The 23,064-nt window shown below is 45.0% G+C and overlaps 1 protein-coding gene across 2 annotated transcripts in view; it reads right to left on the reverse strand.

The window, feature by feature from the left end:
* DOCK10 (dedicator of cytokinesis 10) overlaps positions 1–23,064 on the reverse strand; it is a 362,682-nt gene that overhangs the window by 337,296 nt on the left and 2,322 nt on the right. The window contains exon 1 of one of the 2 annotated variants that reach the window (XM_044290309.1): positions 12,988–13,180. The exons of the other annotated variant lie outside the window; for it this stretch is intronic. Coding sequence (XP_044146244.1) covers positions 12,988–13,044 — 57 coding nt within the window. The 5' untranslated portion in view covers positions 13,045–13,180. Of the gene's footprint in view, positions 1–12,987; positions 13,181–23,064 lie in introns of those variants that run through there. 2 annotated transcript variants of the gene reach the window in all.

Raw genomic sequence — 23,064 nt, forward strand, 5'->3', positions numbered from 1 at the left:
ACAGGAATTACCTCAGGTTTCTATGGCACAAGGACAACGACATCAACAAAGAGGTAATTGATTACCGAATGAGGGTACATGTCTTTGGGAACAGCCCTTCCCCAGCTGTAGCAATCTATGGACTAAAAAAGACAGCTCAGCTTGGAGAAGCTGAGTATGGATCCGATGCTCGTCAATTTGTTGAAAGGAACTTTTACGTAGATGACGGGCTCAAATCCTTTCCTACTGCTAAAGAAGCAATTAATCTTCTTACCAGAACAAAAGAGATGCTAGCTGTAGCAAACTTGAGACTTCACAAAATTATATCTAACAGCCAAGAGCTAATGAATGCATTTCACCCTGAGGACTATGCTGCCAGTGTGAAAGACCTTGACCTTGGGTCAGACGCACCCCCTATGCAGAGAAGTCTAGGTCTGCTGTGGAACATCAAAGTAGACACATTCGCCTTCCAGGTGTCAACCTGTGACAAACCCTTCACCAAGAGAGGAGTCTTGTCCGTAGTGAACAGCATCTACGACCCACTGGGATTTATAGCCCCAGTCACCATCCAAGGTAAGTTGTTATTAAGACAGCTTACTACTGATAACATAGATTGGGACACTCCGTTACCTATTGAGAAACAACGAAGATGGGAGAAATGGAGAGGTTCTCTGAAGACATTAGAACAGCTCCAAATTCCACGTTGCTATGCCCCAGTCTCCATCTCAGCCGCTGTCCAGAGGGAAATCCATATTTTCTCTGATGCATCAGTTGAAGCTATAGCTGCAGTGGCCTATTTGAAGACCTCAGGAGTTAATGGAGACATACACTGCAACTTTGTTCTAGGCAAGACAAAGCTAACACCAAAACCCGCACATACCATACCCAGACTTGAACTTTGTGCAGCTGTGCTAGCAGTGGAAATAGCTGAAGTCATAAAGAGTGAAATGGACATTAACATTGATTCCTTCACATTTTACACAGACAGCAAGATAGTGCTTGGTTACATTTACAACCAAACTAAACAATTTTACGTGTACGTCAGCAATAGAGTAGAACGTATCAGAAGGTTCTCCTTGCCAAAGCAATGGCATCATATTCCCACTGACCTTAATCCTGCCGATTGTGGGACAAGAGCTATATCTCCAGTAGCTCTCCTCGACTGCTTGTGGCTGTCGCCTCCAAGATTTCTTTCTGAAAACTCCTACTCAATTCCCACGGACACTACCTATGAACTGGTACATCCTGACGATGATAAAGAAATCAGGTCTATGTACACCACACTGTGTACCTCTGCGAGTTCAGAACAAAAACTAAAGTCGCATCGTTTTGAACGTTTCTCAACCTGGTCATCAGCTGTTAGGACCGTTGCTTATTTGATACACATTGCCCATTGTTTTAAATGGAGCTCAACTTCAGAATGTCATGGCTGGCATATCTGTACCAACCTCCCTACTGCAACGGAAATTGAAAAGGCGGAAAGGGTAATCATTCGCTGTGTACAACAAGAAGTGTACAGGGAAGAGTTGCACAGATTCAAAGGTGGAATACCTCTATCAAAGGGTAGTTCACTATTTAATCTGAACCCTGTAGTCGATGACAATCAGTTGCTACGAGTTGGAGGCCGAATAGAGAAATCTGACCTGTGCAGCAAGGAACAAAACCCCGTCATCATACCAGGTCAGCACCACATTGCCACTCTTCTAATACGGCACCATCACGAACTAATACAGCACCAAGGCCGACAATTTACAGAAGGTGCTATCAGGTCAGCTGGCTTGTGGATTGTTGGAATGAAGAGATGTGTTTCTTCCCTGCTTTTTAAATGCGTCAAGTGTCGCAAGTTAAGAGGTAGACACCAACTACAACAAATGGCAAGTCTGCCATTTGATCGCCTGAGTACAGACCCACCTTTCACCTACGTTGGAGTTGATGTATTTGGTCCATGGACTGTGGTAACTCGTAGGACTCGCGGTGGAGCAGCCAATAGCAAGAGGTGGGCCGTGTTGTTTACCTGTCTCAGCGTACGAGCTGTACATATCGAGGTGATCGAGTCAATGGATTCGTCTTGTTTCATCAACGCTTTACGAAGATTCTTCTCCATCCGAGGACCTGTCAAACAACTAAGATCCGACTGTGGTACCAACTTCGTTGGAGCCTGTAAAGAACTTCAACTAGACAATTTCTTAGCAAACAATGGATGTACTTGGCTGTTTAATTCACCACATTCTTCGCATATGGGAGGATCCTGGGAGCGAATGATTGGAATCGCTCGAAGAATTCTCGATTCCATGTTGCAGGACCACAAGTCTTCACTATTGACTCACGAGACTTTGAGTACCTTTCTCTCAGAAGTATCCGCCATCATTAATGCAAGGCCTCTAGTACCAGTATCTTCCGATCCTGATGCTCCAATGATCCTTACCCCAGCCACACTCCTTACTCAGAAGGTTGGAACTACCGTGATATCTTCTGCCGAGATTGACCCGAAGGATATCTATAGGCGTCAATGGAAACGGGTGCAACACCTAGCCAATGTGTTTTGGCACCGCTGGAGAATGGAGTACCTGCATACCCTTCAAAGCCGTTCCAAATGGCAAACACCCAAGCCTAACCTCAAAGTAGGAGACCTTGTTCTTCTGAAAGATAGAGAGGTCTGTCGCAATGAGTGGCATATGGGTCTTGTAACAGGCGTAATGCCCAGCGATGACGGAAAGGTTCGAAAGGTTGAAGTTAAGATAACTAAAGGAGGTTCTGCTCGGACTTTCTCACGACCAATCACGGAATTGGTGCTTCTTCTCCCAAGTGAGTGACTTAGGTAGGAGTACCGGCTATACCTGTTATGGCGGGGAGACTATCACTATTGACTGTGCTACTGTTGAAGTCCCACCATTACAAACGATAGACCGCAGGACTCAAGCCATCTGTTTTTTGGACGTCATGTTTCATTGTTCATTTACTGCATACCTTCTTGTGTTTGCGGGTATCTCGTATCTATGGTTTACACACCAGTTTTACCTTTAACGTTTCTTCCCCTACAGGTTCAAGTTGGACTTATCTTTATATATGTAATAGACTTTGAAATCTAAAGATTTCAGGCGGGGAGTGTCATGTTACATGATATTATTTTTTATTATGTACTGTCTCTGTAATGCCTATCTAGTTTGTCTCTTGTGGCATTCCTTAGTTTGCATGCTGCTCAGTCTCCTCCCCCTCTTTGCTGTATCAGCCATTTTAATGCTGTAATTCATCTCACCTGTGTCTATTCTCTATACCTGCATGGAAGAATCGTTCTTTTACCTGTTGTAACTTGCATTCTACGGATCATACGACGAATAAACATCGCCAGATCTTCTTTCATGTGAGTTGGGACTGAGTAAGCTATCTGGAAAGGTGATTTGGGATGAATAATCTCTTCAGGGCAATGAGCTCCATGTGCTACTGAAAACCACATTCATAGCCTTTGCAGCCGATTCAGAATACCCTTTAAATATGAATGCGCTGCGCCTAGGCCATGTGACTGATATACGTGACGTCACTGACCTAGAAAGAGGCCGCAGAGCTCACTGGAGCGCATGGCCTCTTTATAAAGCTGATCGTGGGGATGTCGGGAGTCGGACCCTAGCCGATCTGATATTGATGACCTTTCCTGAGAAAAGGCCATCGATATTAAAGGGGTTCAGCATCTGATCGGCAGGGGTCCGGCACCCGGGACCCCCGCTAATCAGCTGTTTGAGAAGGCAGCGGCGCTCCAGCAGCGGCACGGCCTTCTAACTGTTTACCGCTGGCCCAGTGACGTCACGACTAGTATCAACTGGCCTGGGCGGGGCTAAGCTCAATTCAAGTGAACAGAGCAAGTTGTGACATCACTAGGCCTGTGGTAAACAATGAGAAGGCCGCAGCGCTCCTGCCAGCGCCGCTGCCTTCTCAAACAGCTGATTGGCAGGGTTCCCGGGTGTCGGACCCCCACCGATCAGATGCTAATGATCTATCCAGAGGATCTATCATCAGTTTAAACAAACTGCAGAACCCCTTTAAAATCTCGGACAACCCCTTTTAATTATCTCAGACAACCCCTTTAATTGTACGGGAATAAGTTAAGGGCAATTGTATGTGTTAGCACAAGGCTATGGTGTCACATCATTATTGCAATGACCAGGGTTGGACGTACAGTACCATATGGGCAATCTGTGCAGCTGCCCAAAGGCCCAATACCTACGGGACCCACTGCCTGGATACAAGATTGTACGTATGGGACTAAGCTAATTCATTTTATGGTCCACATTTACTAGTGGATTGTTAGAGGGAAATGCGGGGGGTGCTCTATAATGCGTTACTGGAGTGTAAGGGGCCATGTACTGGTTTTGCATGAGGACTGTCTGCTGAAGGACATGAAGGAAACACCTCAAAGGCTTATACAGTATATATAATGTGTTCTGTATATATATATATATATATATATATATATATATCTATAGATGTACTCCCTAATAAAAAATACTGAAGACACATCTGGTCATATTTTCAATGGACATTTATGCATTTTTACATATACTTTAATTTGCAACATCATATAGTCATAAAGTATCCTAAAGGCATACATTCCAGAGTTGCAGAGTATATATAGAGAAGCCCTCAATACACAAAGTGAACATAACATTGTATGAATGGAAAAGATCCATTCATCCAAATGCATCGCCTTTGTCTCTCTCAATCTATTCAGCTCATGTCCTGTGGTCAAACAGATCGGGTTCATGCGTCACCTATAACCCGAGGCAAGCAGCCATTGGATGACCTTGTTTCACAATATGCAAACTGCACTGAGAACAAGTCCATAGGAAACTATGGTAGTAAAGCATGCAATCATATTTAACATTTATGTATAGTATACAGATGTGATATTTAAAGGGGTGTTCTAGTTATCCTCTATCCCCAAAATGAATGGAGCGGCAGGCGGGACATGTGCACTGCTGATCCATTCACCTCTATGGGACTGCTGTAAATAGCAATCTGCCAGTAGGTCCCGTAGAGACGAATGGAGCAACAGTGCGCATGCCCGACCTGCCGCTCTGCTCATTTCAGGCGGACTTGTGGGGCCCCCGTTATTGTGAATGGTGTGGACCCCCTACCTATTTATTGGTTATACCCTATCCTGTGGACAGAGGATAACTTGAAATTACTGGAATACCCCTTTGAACATGTAAATGAGTAGCTGGATTAAAAGGCTTGTGCAGGATCCTACAAAATGTAATTTAATTGTGTAAGCCTCGTCTGGTCTCCTACATAATAATGTACCTAAGTCCCCACTTCAGTCTCACTGCTCCCCTGCCCTCCACTGTTTACAACCCGAACCTCCAGGTTGTGGACATAGCAGAGCAGCAGCCCATACTTCCTATAGCGCTGTGTGCTGCCAGATCCGCCAGAAATGTAAACTCCTATTACACCCTTCCCTGGGCTAAACATTGCCCACTACACCCTCCATCATCCGCTTGCTGCCTCCTCCTAATGTTTCCTCCCACACAGCATTGATGTGGACTCCACCTCCCTGCTTGTGGATTGAGAGCATCGACCACTAGTCCATTCCAAGATAACATGGATCTGACATCACGACCATTTGGGCGGGGATTCTGACAGAGGGCATCATAGGAAGCCTGGTTGTGATGTCAGAGGAAATACAGTCTCCACTGATGGCGCAGTCATGTGACTGCTCTCCCGATTCCGCAGTGACAGAAAAAGTAGTGCAAGTACATTAGTAAGTTGCAGGGGAAAAGGACATTTTTTATACCTGGATAGGCCCTTTAAGATAACTGATGATGTCACTACATATTATGACAAATACAAGTACATGGATAAACTCAGCACCGCTACAACTATATATATAACAACAGGGAGAGATTTATCAAAATGTTGTCTTATAAAAGCAATAAAGGACCAGCAAGAAAAGTGATGTTCTAGGTGCTTTATAAGAGACATAAAGAATACGGAATAGCCAGCGATAAACCGTACGGCAGGCTTTATACTCGCCTTGTGACCAGAGGAATGAGATGCTGCATTTGATGAAGCTAGCAACAAATCATCACATAAATCTTGTACTGTCCGCGTAATAAAACTGCTGTAGGGGTCTCAGATGGACCATGCGGCTCCGTTACACAGTGGGATTCAAAAACAGAGAATTCTGCCCCTTCAGTTTTTTTGGGGGGTTGGAGAATTTGGCTCAGTAAATCCCTCTAATTTCCATATGTGAAGCTGGGCACCTAGCTGGGAAGACACAAGGGCCTTAGGAAAAATGGATTTGCTGAAATACATGTGGGAGGAGGTAATCGGCCAGCGTATGTAAACCTAGATAAGTTACATCGCTCTGTCCGCTTCCAGGATCAGTGAATAAGACTAAGAAGCGCTTTACTGTCACTAAATCCGTCACAGTAATGGCGCACAGCAGTCTAAACATCCTGGCGGCGGCGGCCTGTAAGGGTACTGTAACATAAAGCCAGAGATTAATGATCACCTCTTAAGCCAAATGATGGATCTGCCATCTTTATAGTAATTCCTACTGTCTGCAATGAATGTCCCATCCAAGTCACGGCTTTTAGCTCTCTTATTTATTACAAGTGGTCCAGCGCACAGATGAGCTCTGCTGCATACATCTGTCTCCGGTGTAGTCTTCCCGGTTGACAACTTACTGTATTTATTTTTTATTTTTTGCAGTATTCCCACTCCCAGATGCTAACAGTCATGTAAAGAGCCTTATTCACTACATCATTATGCGCCTGCTTTTAATTGGGCTTGGAAAGGGTTAATTGCTGGACTAATTGTTCTGACTGTATGGGCTCATGCACATGAACGCATTCTTTGTCCACATTTGATCCCCATTTTTTGTGGGTCGGATGCTCACCCGTTCACTTCAATGGGGCCGCAAAAGATGCAGACAGCACTCCAGCCGCAACCCTGTAAATATACAGAGAATGAGCAGAAGAGTGTAAGGGAGCACTAAATGGACATCACTACTGTAAGGGGGGCATAACTATTGTGTGGGGCACTAAGGGGGCATAACTATTGTGTGGGGACACTAAGGGGGCATAACTACTGTGTGGCGGCACTAAGGGGGCATAACTACCGTGTGGGGGCACTAAGGGGACAAAACTATTGTGTGGGGGCACTAAGGGGACAAAACTATTGTGTGGGGGCACTAAGGGGGCATAACTATTGTGTGGGGGCACTAAGGGGGCATTACTACCATGTGGGGGCACTAAGGGGGCAAAACTATTGTGTGGGGGTGCTAAGGGGGAATATCTATTGTGTGGGGGCTCTAAGGGGACATTACTACTGTGTGGGGGCACTAAGGGGGCAAAACTATTGTGTGGGGGCACTAAGGGGGCATAACTATTGTGTGAATGCACTAAGCAGATATTCTAATGTGTGGAGGCACTAAGGGGTCATTCTACAGTCGTGGCCAAAAGTTTTTAGAATTACACAAATATTGGAAATTGGAAAAGTTGCTGCATATACTCCAGAATGTTATGAAGAGTGATCAGATGAATTGCATAGTCCTTCTTTGCCATGAAAATTAACTTAATCCCCCCTAAAAACTTTCCACTGCATTTCATTGCTGTCATTAAAGGACCTCCTGAGATCATTTCAGTAATCGTCTTGTTAACTCAGGTGAGAATGTTGACGAGCACAAGGCTGGAGATCATTATGTCAGGCTGATTGGGTTAAAATGGCAGACGTGACCTGTTAAAAGGAGGGTGATGTTTGAAATCATTGTTCTTCCATTGTTAACCATGGTGACCTGCAAAGAAATGCGTGCAGCCATCATTGCGTTGCATAAAAATGGCTTCACAGGCAAGGATATTGTGGCTGCTAAGATTGCACCTCAATCAACAATTTATAGGATCATCAAGAACTTCAAGGAAAGAGGTTCAATGCTTGTTAAGAAGGCTTCAGGGCGTCCAAGAAAGTCCAGCAAGCGCCAGGATCATCTCCTAAAGAGGATTCAGCTGCGAGATCGGAGTGCCACCAGTGCAGAGCTTGCTTAGGAATGGCAGCAGACAGGTGTGAGCGCATCTGCACGCACAGTGAGGCGAAGACTTTTGGAAGATTGCCTGGTGTCAAGAAGGGCAGCAAAGAAGCCACTTCTCTCCAAAAAAAACATCAGGGACAGATTGATCTTCTGCAGAAAATATGGTGAACGGACTGCTGAGGACTGGGGCAAAGTCATATTCTCCGATGAAGCCTCTTTCCGATTGTTTGGGGCATCAGGAAAAAGGCTTGTCCGGAGAAGAAAAGGTGAGCGCTACCATCAGTCATGTGTCATGCCAACAGTAAAGCATCCTGAGACCATTCATGTGTGGGGTTGCTTCTCATCCAAGGGAATTGGCTCACTCACAATTTTGCCCAAAACACAGCCATGAATAAAGAATGGTACCAAAACACCCTCCAACAGCAACTTCTTCCAACAGTCCAACAACAGTTTGGTCAAGAACAATTCATTTTCTAGCACGATGGAGCACCGTGCCATAAGGCAAAAGTGATAACTAAGTGGCTGCGGGACCAAAACGTTGACATTTTGGGTCCATGGCCTGGAAACTCCCCAGATCTTAATCCCATTGAGAACTTGTTGTCAATCCTCAAGAGGCGGGTGGACAAACAAAAACCCACTAATTCTGACAAACTCCAAGAAGTGATTATGAAAGAATGGGTTGCTATCAGTCAGGAGTTGGCCCAGAAGTTGATTGAGAGCATGCCCAGTCGAATTGCAGAGGTCCTGAAAAAGAAGGGCCAACACTGCAAATACTGACTCTTTGCATAAATGTCATGTAATTGTCGATAAAAGCCTTTGAAACGTATGAAGTGCGTGTAATTATATTTCACTACATCACAGAAACAACTGAAACAAAGATCTAAAAGCAGTTTAGCAGCAAACTTTGTGAAAACTAATATCTGTGTCATTCTCAAAACTTTTGGCCACAACCGTACAGTCTGGGGATAGTAAAAGGGAATCATTACTGTGTGAGGGCACTAAGTGGACTGCGTGGGATTGGGCATGTGTGTATGTGTATATATATATATATATATATATATATATAAAAAATTTGTCTTAAAGATTCTCTTGAATGCATTAGTGTTTTCGAAACTGTGAAGCACCCACTTCACATCCTGTATGGGTGACCACCTCCTGAACGTATGCATCTACGTGCACTGAAGACCCACCTACGATAACACTACTACTGAATATGTTTTCCATTCATTTCCCCTGCATCTCCCCCATCTTCACCTGTCTGCCCTCAGTGCTGAACCTAAGGGCCTTTTTCCTAGGCCAAGGAATGAACGCTTGTTACAGGGAATTCTCCTTGTAAAGGTGACATCAATCGCCTAACAAACAAGCAAAATGTTTCTTCTCGGGTGATCAGATCTTTCATGCGGCATCTAAAATCGTAATTTCTCCATCTGTAAACAGTGGCTGTGCTGCTTACAATATGTGTGGACGTAAATATACATGCGAATAGTAATGATTCTGTCCCCCCTTTTACTTTGCATCAGGTTATGTGAAAAGCACTTTAAAGGGGTCTTCCGAGACTTTACTACTAATGACCTATAGGTCATCAATATCTGATTGGTGGGGGTCTGACACCCGGGACCCCCCGCCGATCAGCTGTTTGAGAAGGCAGCGGCGCTCGCAGTAGAGCCGCAACCTTCTCCAGCTTTTCCTAGGCTATGCTGTGTTACGTTAATAAGTTAGATGGCCTAGGCGCAGCCTAGCCCTATTTACGGTAAATGAGTGGCGCTAAGCTGCGATACCAATCATGACCACTATACAATGTATGGCGCTGTGCTTGGTAAGCTGAGATACTGATGACCTATCCAGGAGATAGCACGTGTTAGTGCTGAAACGCGTCACTAATGAAATAAGAGGTGACTTGAATTAAATTTCTGCATCTGAAAATCAAGTGCGAGTGCCGGTCATTCCTTTACAGCCCTATCCAGGAGATAGGTCATAAGTAAAAAACTCATGGACAACCCCTTTAAGCGAGTGCAGAGTAAATGATCGTATACCATCAAACAGTGCTCGCGGCTGGCCTGGCATCTGCCTGCAGAAGAGGAGGTTCACTATCGGCATGTTCCTCACAATCAAGCACTTCCTCTGAACTGTCACACACAGATTTCTCTCATCTGGATGTCACAAATCATGTCTCTCTTCATCTCCTCCTTTCTCATCTCCTGTTTAGGAAATAGTGTGTCGCCAACTGAACATGCTAAAGAATCTGACCCCAGAATTTAGGACAGATGTCACAAAGATGTCCGCCTCAAGCGAAACAGAGAGAAATTCTTGCATCCTTAGAAAGAGAAATGTAGTTAATAAGTCGGGACATAAGGGTATAAAGCATTAGGAGACGCACATGTCGCATCCTGGATGTAACTAGGCGGCACACAGAATACTGAACCTCTGTAGTATCAGTGGGCATCGGAAGCAGCCTTGTGCATAAGGCCTAAAGGAGGCCACACACATTAGTGACTGTCCGCTGAACCCAACTATGTGGCCACAGGGTGTCCTGACTGAAAACAGGGATTGGGCATGTTGTAGTTTAACATGCTGATCCTTCGTTCTCACAGGAGATAAGCTGCTGCTGTACATGGACGTGACAGCTGCAGCCAATCAGTGACAGGTATCGCATGCTAAAGCCAGGGATTGGTTGCAGGAGTCATACGGATGGATGTGACATCATCACTGTAGGGCAAGTGAACAGAGATCAGAAGAGAAGGTTTAACAGGGGAGTATAGTTTTTTTTCTTTTATTAACTTTCCTGCTCTTTCCATTTTTGTCCACCCTCATACAGTGCAAACCACAATAACACCACCAAATAGTGCAAACTACAAAAATACCACCATATAGTGCAAACCACAATAACACCACCACATAGTGCAAACAACGAAAATACCACCATACAGTGCAAACCACAATAACACCACCAAATAGTGCAAACTACGAAAATACCACCATACAGTGCAAACCACAATAACACCACCACATAGTGCAAACTACGAAAATACCACCATACAGTGCAAACCACAATAACACCACCACATAGTGCAAACAACGAAAATACCACCATATAGTGCAAACCACAATAACACCACCAAATAGTGCAAACTACGAAAATACCACCATATAGTGCAAACCACAATAACACCACCAAATAGTGCAAACTACGAAAATACCACCATATAGTGCAAACCACAATAACACCACCACATAGTGCAAACAACGAAAATACCACCATATAGTGCAAACCACAATAACACCACCAAATAGTGCAAACTACGAAAATACCACCATATAGTGCAAACCACAAAAACATCACCATATAGTGCAAACTGCTATACCCCACCTTACAGTGCAAACTACAATAAAATCACCATATAGTGAAAAACTACAATACCCCATCATACAATGCAATCTATACCACCATATAGTGCAAACTACAGGGCCATACCATATAGTGCAAACTACAATACTACCACCATAGAGTACAAACTACAATAACACCACCACATAGTGCAAACTACAAAAACACCACCACATAGTGAAAAATACAATACTACCACATAGTGAAAAATACAATACTACCACATAGTGAAAAATACAATACTACCACATAGTGAAAAATACAATACTACCACATAGTGCAAACCAGAAAAATACCACCATACAGTGCAAACCACAAAAACACCACCACATAGTGAAAAATACAATACTACCACATAGTGCAAACTACAAAATACCACCATATAGTGCAAAACACAAAAACATCACCATATAGTGCAAACTACAATAATAATACCATACTGTACAAACTACTATTCCCCACATTACAGTGCAAACTACAATAAAACCACCATATAGTGAAAAACTACAATAACTCATCATACAATGCAATCTATACCACCATATAGTGCAAACTACAATAAAACCACCATACAGCTAAAACCACAAAAACATCACCATATAGAGCAAACTACAATAATACTACCAAATAGTGCAAACGACAAAAATTCCACCATACACTTTCACACTGGAGTTTTGGCTTTCAGTTTGTGTAATCCGTTCAGGGCTCTCACAAGCGGTCCAAAACGAATCAGTTTTGCCTTAATGCATTCTGAATAGAAAACCATCCGCTCAGAATGCATCAGTCTGCCTCCGTTCCGCTCTCGAGGCAGACACCAAAACGCTGCTTGCAGAGGCAAGCCCAGCCCAGTCAATGGGGACGGATCCGTTTTCACTGACACAATGCGGCACAATAGAAAATGGATCCGTCCCCCATTGGCTTTCAATGGTGTTCAAGACGGATCAGTCTTGGCTATGTTACAGATAATACAAACAGATCCGTTCTGAATGAATGCAGACGGTTGTATTATCTGAACGGATCCATTTGTGCAGATCCACGACAGATCCGCACCAAACGCGAGTGTGAAAACATCACTATATAGAGCAAACTACAATAATACTACCATATAGTGCAAACTACAATACCCCACCTTTCAGTGCAAACTACAATAACACCACCGTATAGTGTAAAACTACAATACCCCATCATACAATGCAATCTATACCACCATATAATGCAAACTACAGCGCCATACCATATAGTGAAAACTACAATACTGCCACCATGCAGTGCAAACTACAACACCACCATATAGTGCAAACTACAATAATACTACCATACAGCTAAAACCACAAAAAAGCACCATATAGAGCAAACTACAATAATACTACCATATAGTGCAAACTACAATAACACCACCATATAGTGTAAAACTACAATACCCCATCATACAATGCAACCTATACCACCATATAGTGTAAACTATAATAACACCACCATATAGTACAAACTACAATCCTACCATATAGTGCATACTGCGATCATACAGTGCAAACCACAATGCCCCTGATACGGCAGTCCCACGTGTCCCCTCTGTTCCGACACAATGTGGGTGGACACTTACCTTCCGCACCTTCCTATGTTGCCGTCCTGTTTCGGTTGCAGCCAGTGAGCACATCATACATGTACTATGTCCTCACACATATGTGAGCACGGGCTGAGCGTGTATAAATATCTCTGGTTTCCGTGACCCTGCAAAGACATTTTCTACATATCTTTCCTTATAAACGAACAGAAAATCTGCTTCCTGCAGCGTACACAGGGGACGGCTATAGAGCCATGGGAAGCGGCCATTCCCCAGGACATCGATGACACCGCTTCTAGGGAAGGTCACCAAGGCTAAATGACAAGCTATTAATAAATGTGCCTGAGACAATGTACATCCAGATGCAAAATAATAAACACTTCTCTTCACATGTATTGTATTGAGTTTTATTGTACCCATGTCATTTAGTGCCTGACATGGCGATATTGGACAGTGCGCCGAACCCTGTAGTCCGTTATCTATTCAGTTTAGACTCGAACTCTTTGTGATGTATATTTAGGACATTTTGTATTTTGTTGGTTTGGTCTTTGTATTGTTACCAAGTGAGTGTCCACAAGCTGCTGCTAAAAGATCTTATTAGGGCTCATTCACACAACCGTATGAATGACTCTGCATCCATTCCGCAATTTTACTGAACAGGTACGGACTCACTCACTTCAACTGGGCTGCAAAAGGTGCAGACGGCACACCGCGTGCTGTCCGCATCCATAGTTCCCTTGCACTGCCCTCCCAAAAAATATAGAGCATGTTCTATTCTTGTCAGAAATTGCGGACAAGGTTAGGCATTTTCTATGACCGCGGATCCGCAAAACACTAAGGTTGTGTGAATGTAGCCTAAAGGGGTTTTCCGGGACCCCCTAAAAATTGTGTGGAATGTTACAAAATACAAAAGGAAACTTACTCACCTGCTCAATCCTCCGCTGTTCCCACGGTCTATGCTTCTGTCAAGGCTTGGATGACATGTCTTACTACTCCACATAACTGCTGCAGCCAATCACTGGCCTTAGAGGTCACCTGGCATCACCGATGCAGAAATGGAAACACAGACCGCCAGGATCACCAGAATGGATGTGTTGAAATAGTGAGGAATTTAGTAAGGTAATTAAAAAAAAAAAATTTTTAAACATTCCTGACCTTACCCACAATTTGTGAGGGTCCTAGAAAAACCCTTAGGGGGCTGCCACACGTTCAAGTTTTTAATTGCCGTTTTTGAAGCCAAAATCAGGTGTGGATTATAACAGGGGAGAAGGTATTAAAGGGGTTGTATCGCAAAATACTGTATATTCAAAATTTCTCAAACCAGCCCCTGGATCAGAATACTTTTGCAATTGAATGTAATTAAAAACTTAGTATAGCCAGTGAGCTATTCAATAAAATGTATTTATACAGCGCCACCTGCTGTTGGTTCCTATGCTTATTTTTTGTCCGCCTCACTGAGCTGGTCGAACATGCTCAGTTTAAATCTTCAACTGTCAGCAGCCATACGTCCTGTGGCAATTACAGGAAGAGAGCTGCAGCAAAAAGGACACATCCCCTGAGCTGCCAGGCTGACGATAACTTAGCAGAGCAATTGGAGCAGTGAATGGGGAGATCTCTGGATCCATGTGCAGTTAGAGGTTGGTTCCAGCTTTGCTAAAGGTACTGTCATGTCCTATATGATGTCCGATTTTCATTTTTTACATCATTCATGGGATAACCCCTTTAGGTACTTTCACACTAGTGTTTTTCTTTTCCGGCATAGAGTTCCGTCACAGGGGCTCTATACCGGAAAAGAACTGATCAGGCATATCCCCATGCATTCTGAATGGAGAGTAATCCGTTCAGGATGCGTCAGGATGTCTTCAGTTCAGTCATTTTGACTGATCAGGCAAAAGAGAAAACCGCAGCATGCTACGGTTTTATCTCCGGCGAAAAAATCTGAAGACATGCCTGAACGCTGGATCCGGCATTTTTCCCCCATAGGAATGTATTAGTGCCGGATCCGGCATTCAAAATACCGGAACGCCGGATCCGTCCTTCGGGTCTGTGCATGTGCAGACCGGTAAAAATTTGAAAAAAGATACAAGACGGATCCGGATACAAGACGGATCATGACAAGCAGAGAGACGGATCCGGATGCGTCTCACAAATGCTTTCAGTCACATCCAGATCGGCGGATCCGGCAGGCAGTTCCTGCAGTACGCCGATCTGGAGGGTGAGGAGAATAGTGAGGTCACAGGGGTAGTTACTAACCGAGGGTGGTTGTAGTACTCACAGTCTTTTGTATACCCTGGGCAGACGTACAGCAGTTATGGAGAGGCTGGCACAGGGGACCTCTGGGGCACTCTCTGTATATAGGGACCAGGCCTGATGATGGATGAGGTGCTCTGGATGTTGCAGGTGTTTTGTATGTGCCGGTGGAAAGATCCCTTTAAATTCGTGATGCCAGTGCCTGTAACGGTGGCACACCGATTTATGGTAGGAATAATTGAGGAACACGATGTTGTGGTGAACCAAATTGGAAAATGCACCGTTTTGCAGCCGAGACCGTGATCCGTGTATCCTGTCCGTCAAAAAAATATGACCTGTCCTATTTTTTTGACGGACAACGGTTCACGGACCCATTCAAGTCAATGGGTCCGTGAGAGAACACGGATGCTCACAAGATTGGCATCCGTGTCCGTGATCCGTGGCTGTAGGCTACTTTCATACAGACGGATCCGAAGATCCGTCTGCATAAAAGCTTTTTCATAGCTGAGTTTTCACTTCGTGTAAACTCAGATCCGACAGTATATATAACACAGAGGCGTTCCCATGGTGATGGGGACGCTTCTAGTTAGAATATACAACGAACTGTGTACATGACTGCCCCCTGCTGCCTGGCAGCACCCGATCTCTTACCGGGGGCTGTGATCCGTACAATTAACCCCTCAGGTGCTGCACCTGAAGGGGTTAATTGTGCTATCATAGCCCCCTGTAAGAGATCCGGGGCTGCCAGGCAGCAGGGGGCAGACCCCCCTCCCTCCCCATTTTAAATTTCATTGGTGGCAATGTGCGCCCCCCCCCCTTCCCCCCTCTATTGTTTTAATACATTGGTGGCAGTGTGCGCCCCCCCCCCCTTCCTCCTTCTATTCTTTTGATACATTGGTGGCAGTGTGCGCCCCCCCCCCCCCTTCCTCCTTCTATTCTTTTAATACATTGGTGGCAGTGTGCGGCCTCCCCTCTCCCCCCCCCCCAGATCATTGGTGGCAGCGGAGTTCCGATCGGAGTCCCAGTTCGGTTCGACGCTACTGCAGTCCTGGTTGCCATGGTTACTTAGCCTTAGCAATAGTAGAAGATTCATACTTACCTGCTGGCTGCTGCGATGTCTGCGTCCGGCCGGGAGCTCCTCCTACTGGTAAGTGACAGCAATACGCCGCACAGACCTGTCACTTACCAGTAGGAGGAGCTCCCGGCCAGACACAGAGATCGCAGCAGCCAGCAGCCAGGTAAGTATGATGCTTCTACTCCGCTGCCACCAATGATCGGGGGGGGGGGGGAGAGGGGAGGCCTCACACTGCCACCAATGCTATTATTACAATAGAGGGAGGGAGGGGGGGCGCACACTGCCACCAATGCTATTATTACAATAGAGGGAGGGAGGGGGGGGGGCCGTGAGAGAACACGGATGCTCACAAGATTGGCATCCGTGTCCGTGATCCGTGGCCGTAGGCTACTTTCATACAGACAGATCCGAAGATCCGTCTGCATAAAAGCTTTTTCATAGCCAGGCAGCAGAGGGCAGTCAAGTACACAGTTTTTTAGTATATTCTAACCTGAAGCGTCCCCATCACCATGGGAACGCCTCTGTGTTAGAATATATTGTCGGATCTGAGTTTCACGATGTAGCTCATATCCGACAGTATATTCTAACATAGAGGCGTTCCCATGGTGATGGGGACGCTTCAAGTTAAAATATACCATCGGATTGGAGAAAACTCCAATCCGATGGTATAAAAGAACTCCAGACTTTACATTGAAAGTCAATGGGGACGGATCCGTTTGAAATGGCACCATATTGTGTCAACGTCAAACGGATCCGTCCCTATTGACTTACATTGTAATTCAGGGCGGATCCGTTTGGCTCCGCACAGCCAGGCAGACACCAAAACGACTTTTTTTTCATGTCCGTGGATCCTCCAAAAATCAAGGAAGATCCCACGGACGAAAAAACGATCACGGACCTACGGACCCCGTTTTTGCGGACCGTGAAAAAATACTGTCGTGTGCATGAGGCCTTAATGACAGAAACTACTTCTCTTTTTTTTTAATCCATTCTGGGTTTTGGCTTCAAAAACTGCATCCAAAAACCTGAATGTGTGGCAGCACCGTTAAGACTATATTACACTCTAAAGCCTCATGCAGATGTCCATGGAACACGGTCCGTGATATACCGGACTGACATTGCTGGAGCGCACGGCGTCATAGCAACCAATGACGCCGTGCGTTCCTGCAATGCCAGTCCGGTATCTCATGGACCGTGTTCCACGGACGTCTGCATGAGGCTAAATTATCTAAATACTTAGGGTGCTGCCACATGTCGTCGTGGCTGTGCTGCAAGTTTGATGCGGCAGAAAAACCGCACCAAAAAACGCATTCAGTTTTTGCAACAACATACCTGCGTTTATGGTTTGTTTTCTTTCAGAAAAGGGAAAACACACAGCAGACTTAAAGGGATTGTCTCACTTGACTTCAGCAAATGTCATTTATCATGTAGAGAAAGTTAAAGGGGTATTGCCATCTGAGACAATGGGGGCATATCACTAGGATATCCCTCCGTTGTCTGATAGGTGTGGGTCCCAGAGGGACCCTCACCAACACCGAGAACAGAGCGGGGAACTTGGTGGCTGGAGGACCCTGGGTTTCCCGGGGTCTGGCTGCCACCAAGCACTCTCCCTATAGTAGTGAATGGGAGCGCACAGGGCTTGCGCAGCCACACCCATTCATTTCTACTGGGCCGCTCGGCTATTTTCGGCGACCCCACAGAAATGAGTGAAGGGCGGCTGCGCATATGCAGTGCACCCTCCACAACTTTCAGGGCTCTGTCCCAGAGGTGGGACCCACACCTATCAGACAATGGGGGGTATAGTGATATACCCACATTGCCTGAGATGGGAAAACCCCTTTAATACAAGGCACTTACTAATATATTGTGATTATCCATATTGTCTCCTTTGCTGGCTGGATTCATTTTTCCATCACATTATACACAATTCATTTCCATGGTTACGACCACCCTGCAATCAAGCAGCGGTGGTCGTGCTTGCACACTATAGGAAAAATAGCCGTCCTCTCTGGTGGCCAGGACCGTGGAAGCGCACATAGGTACGCATGTGTAGCAGATCCTGTCCTGGCCACCTCGCATCTGCGCTGCAGCGGTGGTCGTAACCCCTGGAAATGAGCAGTGTATAATGTGATGGAAAAATGAATCAAGCCAGAAAAGGAGACAATATGGACAATAAAAATACATTAGTAAGTGCCTGTATTAACTTTCTCTACATGATAAATTCAGTATGCTGAAGTGAGACACCCCTTAAGGCGGGTCATACACATACAGCTATTCCTCCTGCCCCCCCTTCCAAATGCATTGCCAGCTTGGGAGAACATGCATGTGTCCTCACTAGGAGATGTCAGAGATCATGTAACTTTGTCGGTTGGCTTCTCCAAAACTCTATGGTTGGTCCCATGTTTATTTTGCCTTGGCAAAAGTAATTTGAACATCCCCCGTGGGCACGAGTTCTGTATGATCTTCATCACGTTTTCAGTCCATTGAATCACCTATAAGCTCATCCACACAAACGTATTTTCTTTCTGTGTCCGTTTTTTTGCGTATGCATTCATTTCAATGGGTCCGGAAAAAAAATCTGAAGTTACTCCGTGTGCATTCCGTTTCCGTATGTTCGTATTTCTGTTCCACAAAAAAAAACAGAACATGTCCTATTATTGTTCGCATTATGGATAAGGATAGGACTGTTCTATTAGGGGCCAGCTGTTCCGTTCCGCAAAAATCCGGAATGCACGCAGATGTCATCCGTATTTTTTGCGGATCCATTTTTTGCGGACCGCAAAATACATACATACATACAGGTCGTGTGCATGAGCCCTTAGTTCCTTAATATTTTACATATTTTTTTATTCTGCTATAACTTTAGAGTAACCAGGATGGACGTTCCTCCCGTCTGGCACCACCTGATAAGCAAACTCCATTTCCCTCTTGCGCTCTCAGTATTACCATCTGCAACTATGAACGAGCATCTTCCGGAGTAGTGTAGATTTCATGACCTCAAACGTATGTTTATTTCACAACAGTACACGTGTGGCCATATCCCTACGGCGTGCAGCTGCTCATATCACTTATGGTTCTTCACATCTGCATCCAAGGTTCACATGGAACCTCCACTGCAGATCCCATCAAAAATGTCAGAAAGAAAGAGAGCAGCATCTAATGGACAGAGAGAATCCGGATAGTCACCTGTCGGAGAACTGCACCTGTCGGACACAGAAGTGAAGCTGGCCATAGACACGTTATACATATCTGCAGAAAAATATATCAATTGGCTTTAACATAAAAAATTATTCCAGAAATGTGAACATTCGGGACTGACTGAACTGCTCTGACCACTGGTGAGCGGTGTGTCTTGCCGCAGAATTATATGGCGGCATTTAAAAAGATGGCCGTCCATGTATAAAGGCAAGGTCTGGCAGAGCACTGCGGCGCTCCCTTCTGGGTAGAGAATTTGGATAGGGGTCGTCTTTATTTGCCACCACACATATTGGAGGAGCAGGAGAACATAGGCTAAATCCAACCTGTTCAGGCCCGCCAGAGCGTTTCGCTTGGGGAACACATGAGGGCAATGACACCATTAATATGTGTTTTTTTGTATGGTTTTGCATGTTTTCTCCCCCCCCCCCCCCTCCTTTTTCTTGTTTTCCCGCTTTTTTATTTCAGGTTTTAGGAAAGGTTTAAGTCCTGTCAAAATCAGCTGGTTTTATCTGGTCTTACCTGAACCCTGGATGACATGCAGGGATCCTCTCTGATTGGTGCAGCTGGTTGCTGGGGGAGATTTCTGGACAGCTGATTGGTGTGGATGCCAGCGGCGGGAAAGTTTAGTCCTTAAAATGAGGGTTTCGGCGGCGCTTCTGGGACAGTTTTAGCAAGACCGGATCGTCGCCCCGCCCTCCCTCCCTATTTCTTTTGCTTATGTCGCTTTGCTTTATTAGAGGGGCTGTATCACTCAGCTATTGCTGAGTGGATTTCGGTAATTATTGGAATTTTTAATGGTTATTTATTTATGAATTTTGAAGTTTTAATTATTTATTAATTTATTTACCCTTAATAAAGCATTGCGGCCATTTTTATTCCATCACAAAGTTGTCATGTCATTAATTTTAGTATTTATTTTAGGATAAGCTAAGTTAGTAATGGGTCATTTGCCTCCATGTCAAAGCCTGTAGACATTACCTGGTTGTCTCACTTAATCAAACTGAGTGGAATCCCCTCATAAACTTTCTAATTGCCAGGTTAAGCTTAGCAAACACAGCCAGATCTATCATCAAGGTGAACTTGAGGAGATGTGTGATGGCCCCTGGCACAGGGTGCCCTTATTGAGAGGCCAACAGTGGCAAGACAAAGGCAGCGTGGTGTCAATCATCCGTAATGTCAGGTTTAGGCTCCATTCACACGTCCGCAATTTTCCTTCCGCATCTGTTCCGCAATTTTGCGGAACAGGTGCGGATCCATTCATTTCAATGGGGGAGTAATTGCTGTCCGCATCAGCACATTCCGTGATGCGGTTCCGCAAAAAAAATGAAGCATGTCCTACTTTTGGCCGCAAATTGCGGTCCGCGGCCCCATTGTATTCAATGGGTCCGTAAAAAAGCGGATGACATGCGGAAAGACACCAAATGTCATCCGCTTATCATCCGCATATCATCCACATTACCCTTAGCAGCATGTATTCCTCCTTCCTTTTTTATTTCTGCGGAAACACTGAACGGATGTGGATGCACTTTTGTAAAAAACGTAAGGTTTTTACGGAAACACGGATCCGCAAAAAAACAGACCGTAAGGAAAATTGCGGATGTGTGAATAGAGCCTAAATCAAACGTACAGGCACTTACCTACTGGATTCTACAATGTGACTTGCTGACATGTCTGGATGCAGGGTCCTTTTTTTATCCTAGATTTATTAGATTATGATCAGCATTTGTACTGGCTTTGTACTTTTACGATGCACGATGATAATAAAGTTGTAACAAGTCATTCGGTTATCTACCTAACCAGAGTATCGCCAAGACCTTCAAACCATAATTAAAGGGGTTTTCCAAATATATATTTTAATTTTCAATAAGTCTTATCTTTTTGAGTCAGTGCCATTCTGGCCCCTGATGGCCCCTGGTCCTTTAGTTTAAAAGCCACATGTATAGACATGACATCCGTGTGACCTCAGGTTCTGATTGCAGCGGACCATCGCTGCCGCGTGACGTGAAGTATAAAGGGAACATCACCGTTACAATCCTCACGTATTCATAAATTCTCTCAAGGCCCCCGTTTTGAATTCCGTCCTAAAATTCCATTATATTCCGTTATAACCTATGTTATAACAGAACCTATAATGAAATTTGATAACGCCAATGCGAACCCCCCCCCCCCCCCCCCTAAGTGTGATCCTTTCAGTAGAGGAGGCAGGCTGCCAGCAGCTGTTAGAAATGATGTATTCCCTGACAACCCCTCTAAGGCTGGGGCTACACGACAACATGTGTTGTGGGACATGAAGACTGTGACACTGGCTCTAATGATTGTCCATGGGGTCGTGATACGACACACAATATACTGCGACATTCACCAAAAATCCAATGCATTGTGTTTTGGGTTGCAGGTGGCACACGACTAGATATCATAAACCACATGGCAAATCACATGATGTAACTGCGTCTTTTCTGCAAGTTATCCATCTTTTTAAAGGGGTATTCCGAGATTTTGATACTGATGACCAGGATAGGTCATAAGTATCTGATCGGTGGGGGGTCTGACACCCAGGACCCCCACCAATCAGCTGTATGAGAAGGCACCGGCGCTCCTGTGGGCACCACGGCCTTCTCCGTGCTTCACTTCAATGGGGCAGAGCCCGATACCAAGCACATCCGCTATACAATGCAGAGAGCTGTGCTTGGTAGGCACAGAGAAAGCTGAGTGCCTTCTCAAACAGATGATCGGTGGGGGTCCCGCGTGTCAGACCCCCACCGATCAGATACTGATGACCCATCAACATCAAGGAAAACACCTTCAAAGCCAAATCAGAGATTGTTTTGCGGTGAACTTTACGCGTTCGCGATTCGCCAAACATATGGCAATGTTCGCATGCGCCAAATTCTTTCGCATTGCGCTGAACTTTGACCCATGACACATCCATCAGGTGGGACGGGACACCCAATTGAGACATTTCAGCACATGGACATACCCCCTACCTTATAACAGACCCTGATCTGGCAGCCAGTTTACATTCAGTCTTTTGCCAGTGTAGGGAGAGGTTGCTGTGTCGAGCAGGGACAGACTGTTAGGGACACCAAACGCTAGCTAATAGGGCCACAAAAGTCCTTTTAAGGACTGGTATAGGTGTGCTATCGATAGGTGTGATATACTGAGGGGTGTGATATACCTATAATATACCTTCTAACATAAAAAGTATATTATAGTGCATTTGTATTGTGCGGCAGTTGTGTGCGGTTCTGCTGCGATACCGCAGCTATACAGAGGGACAAACGCTATTGAAATAACTAATTGCAACTAGTCTGATATACCTAATGCCCCCCCCCCAAAAAAAATGATTGAGGGGGTGCAATATACCTGCTTCCACAAAATACAGATTGAGGGGGTGCAATATACCTGCTTCCACTAAATACATATTGAGGGGTGCGATATACCTGTTTACACCAAATATTGATTGAGGGGATTGATATATCTGCTTCCACTAAATACATATTGAGGGGTGCCATATACCTGCTTCCACCAAATATTGATTGAAGGGTGCGATATACCTGCTTCCACCAAATATTGATTGAGGGGTGTGATATACC

The sequence above is a fragment of the Bufo gargarizans genome, chromosome 4, assembly GCF_014858855.1.
Source record: "Bufo gargarizans isolate SCDJY-AF-19 chromosome 4, ASM1485885v1, whole genome shotgun sequence".
Taxonomy (NCBI): Eukaryota; Metazoa; Chordata; class Amphibia; order Anura; family Bufonidae; genus Bufo; species Bufo gargarizans.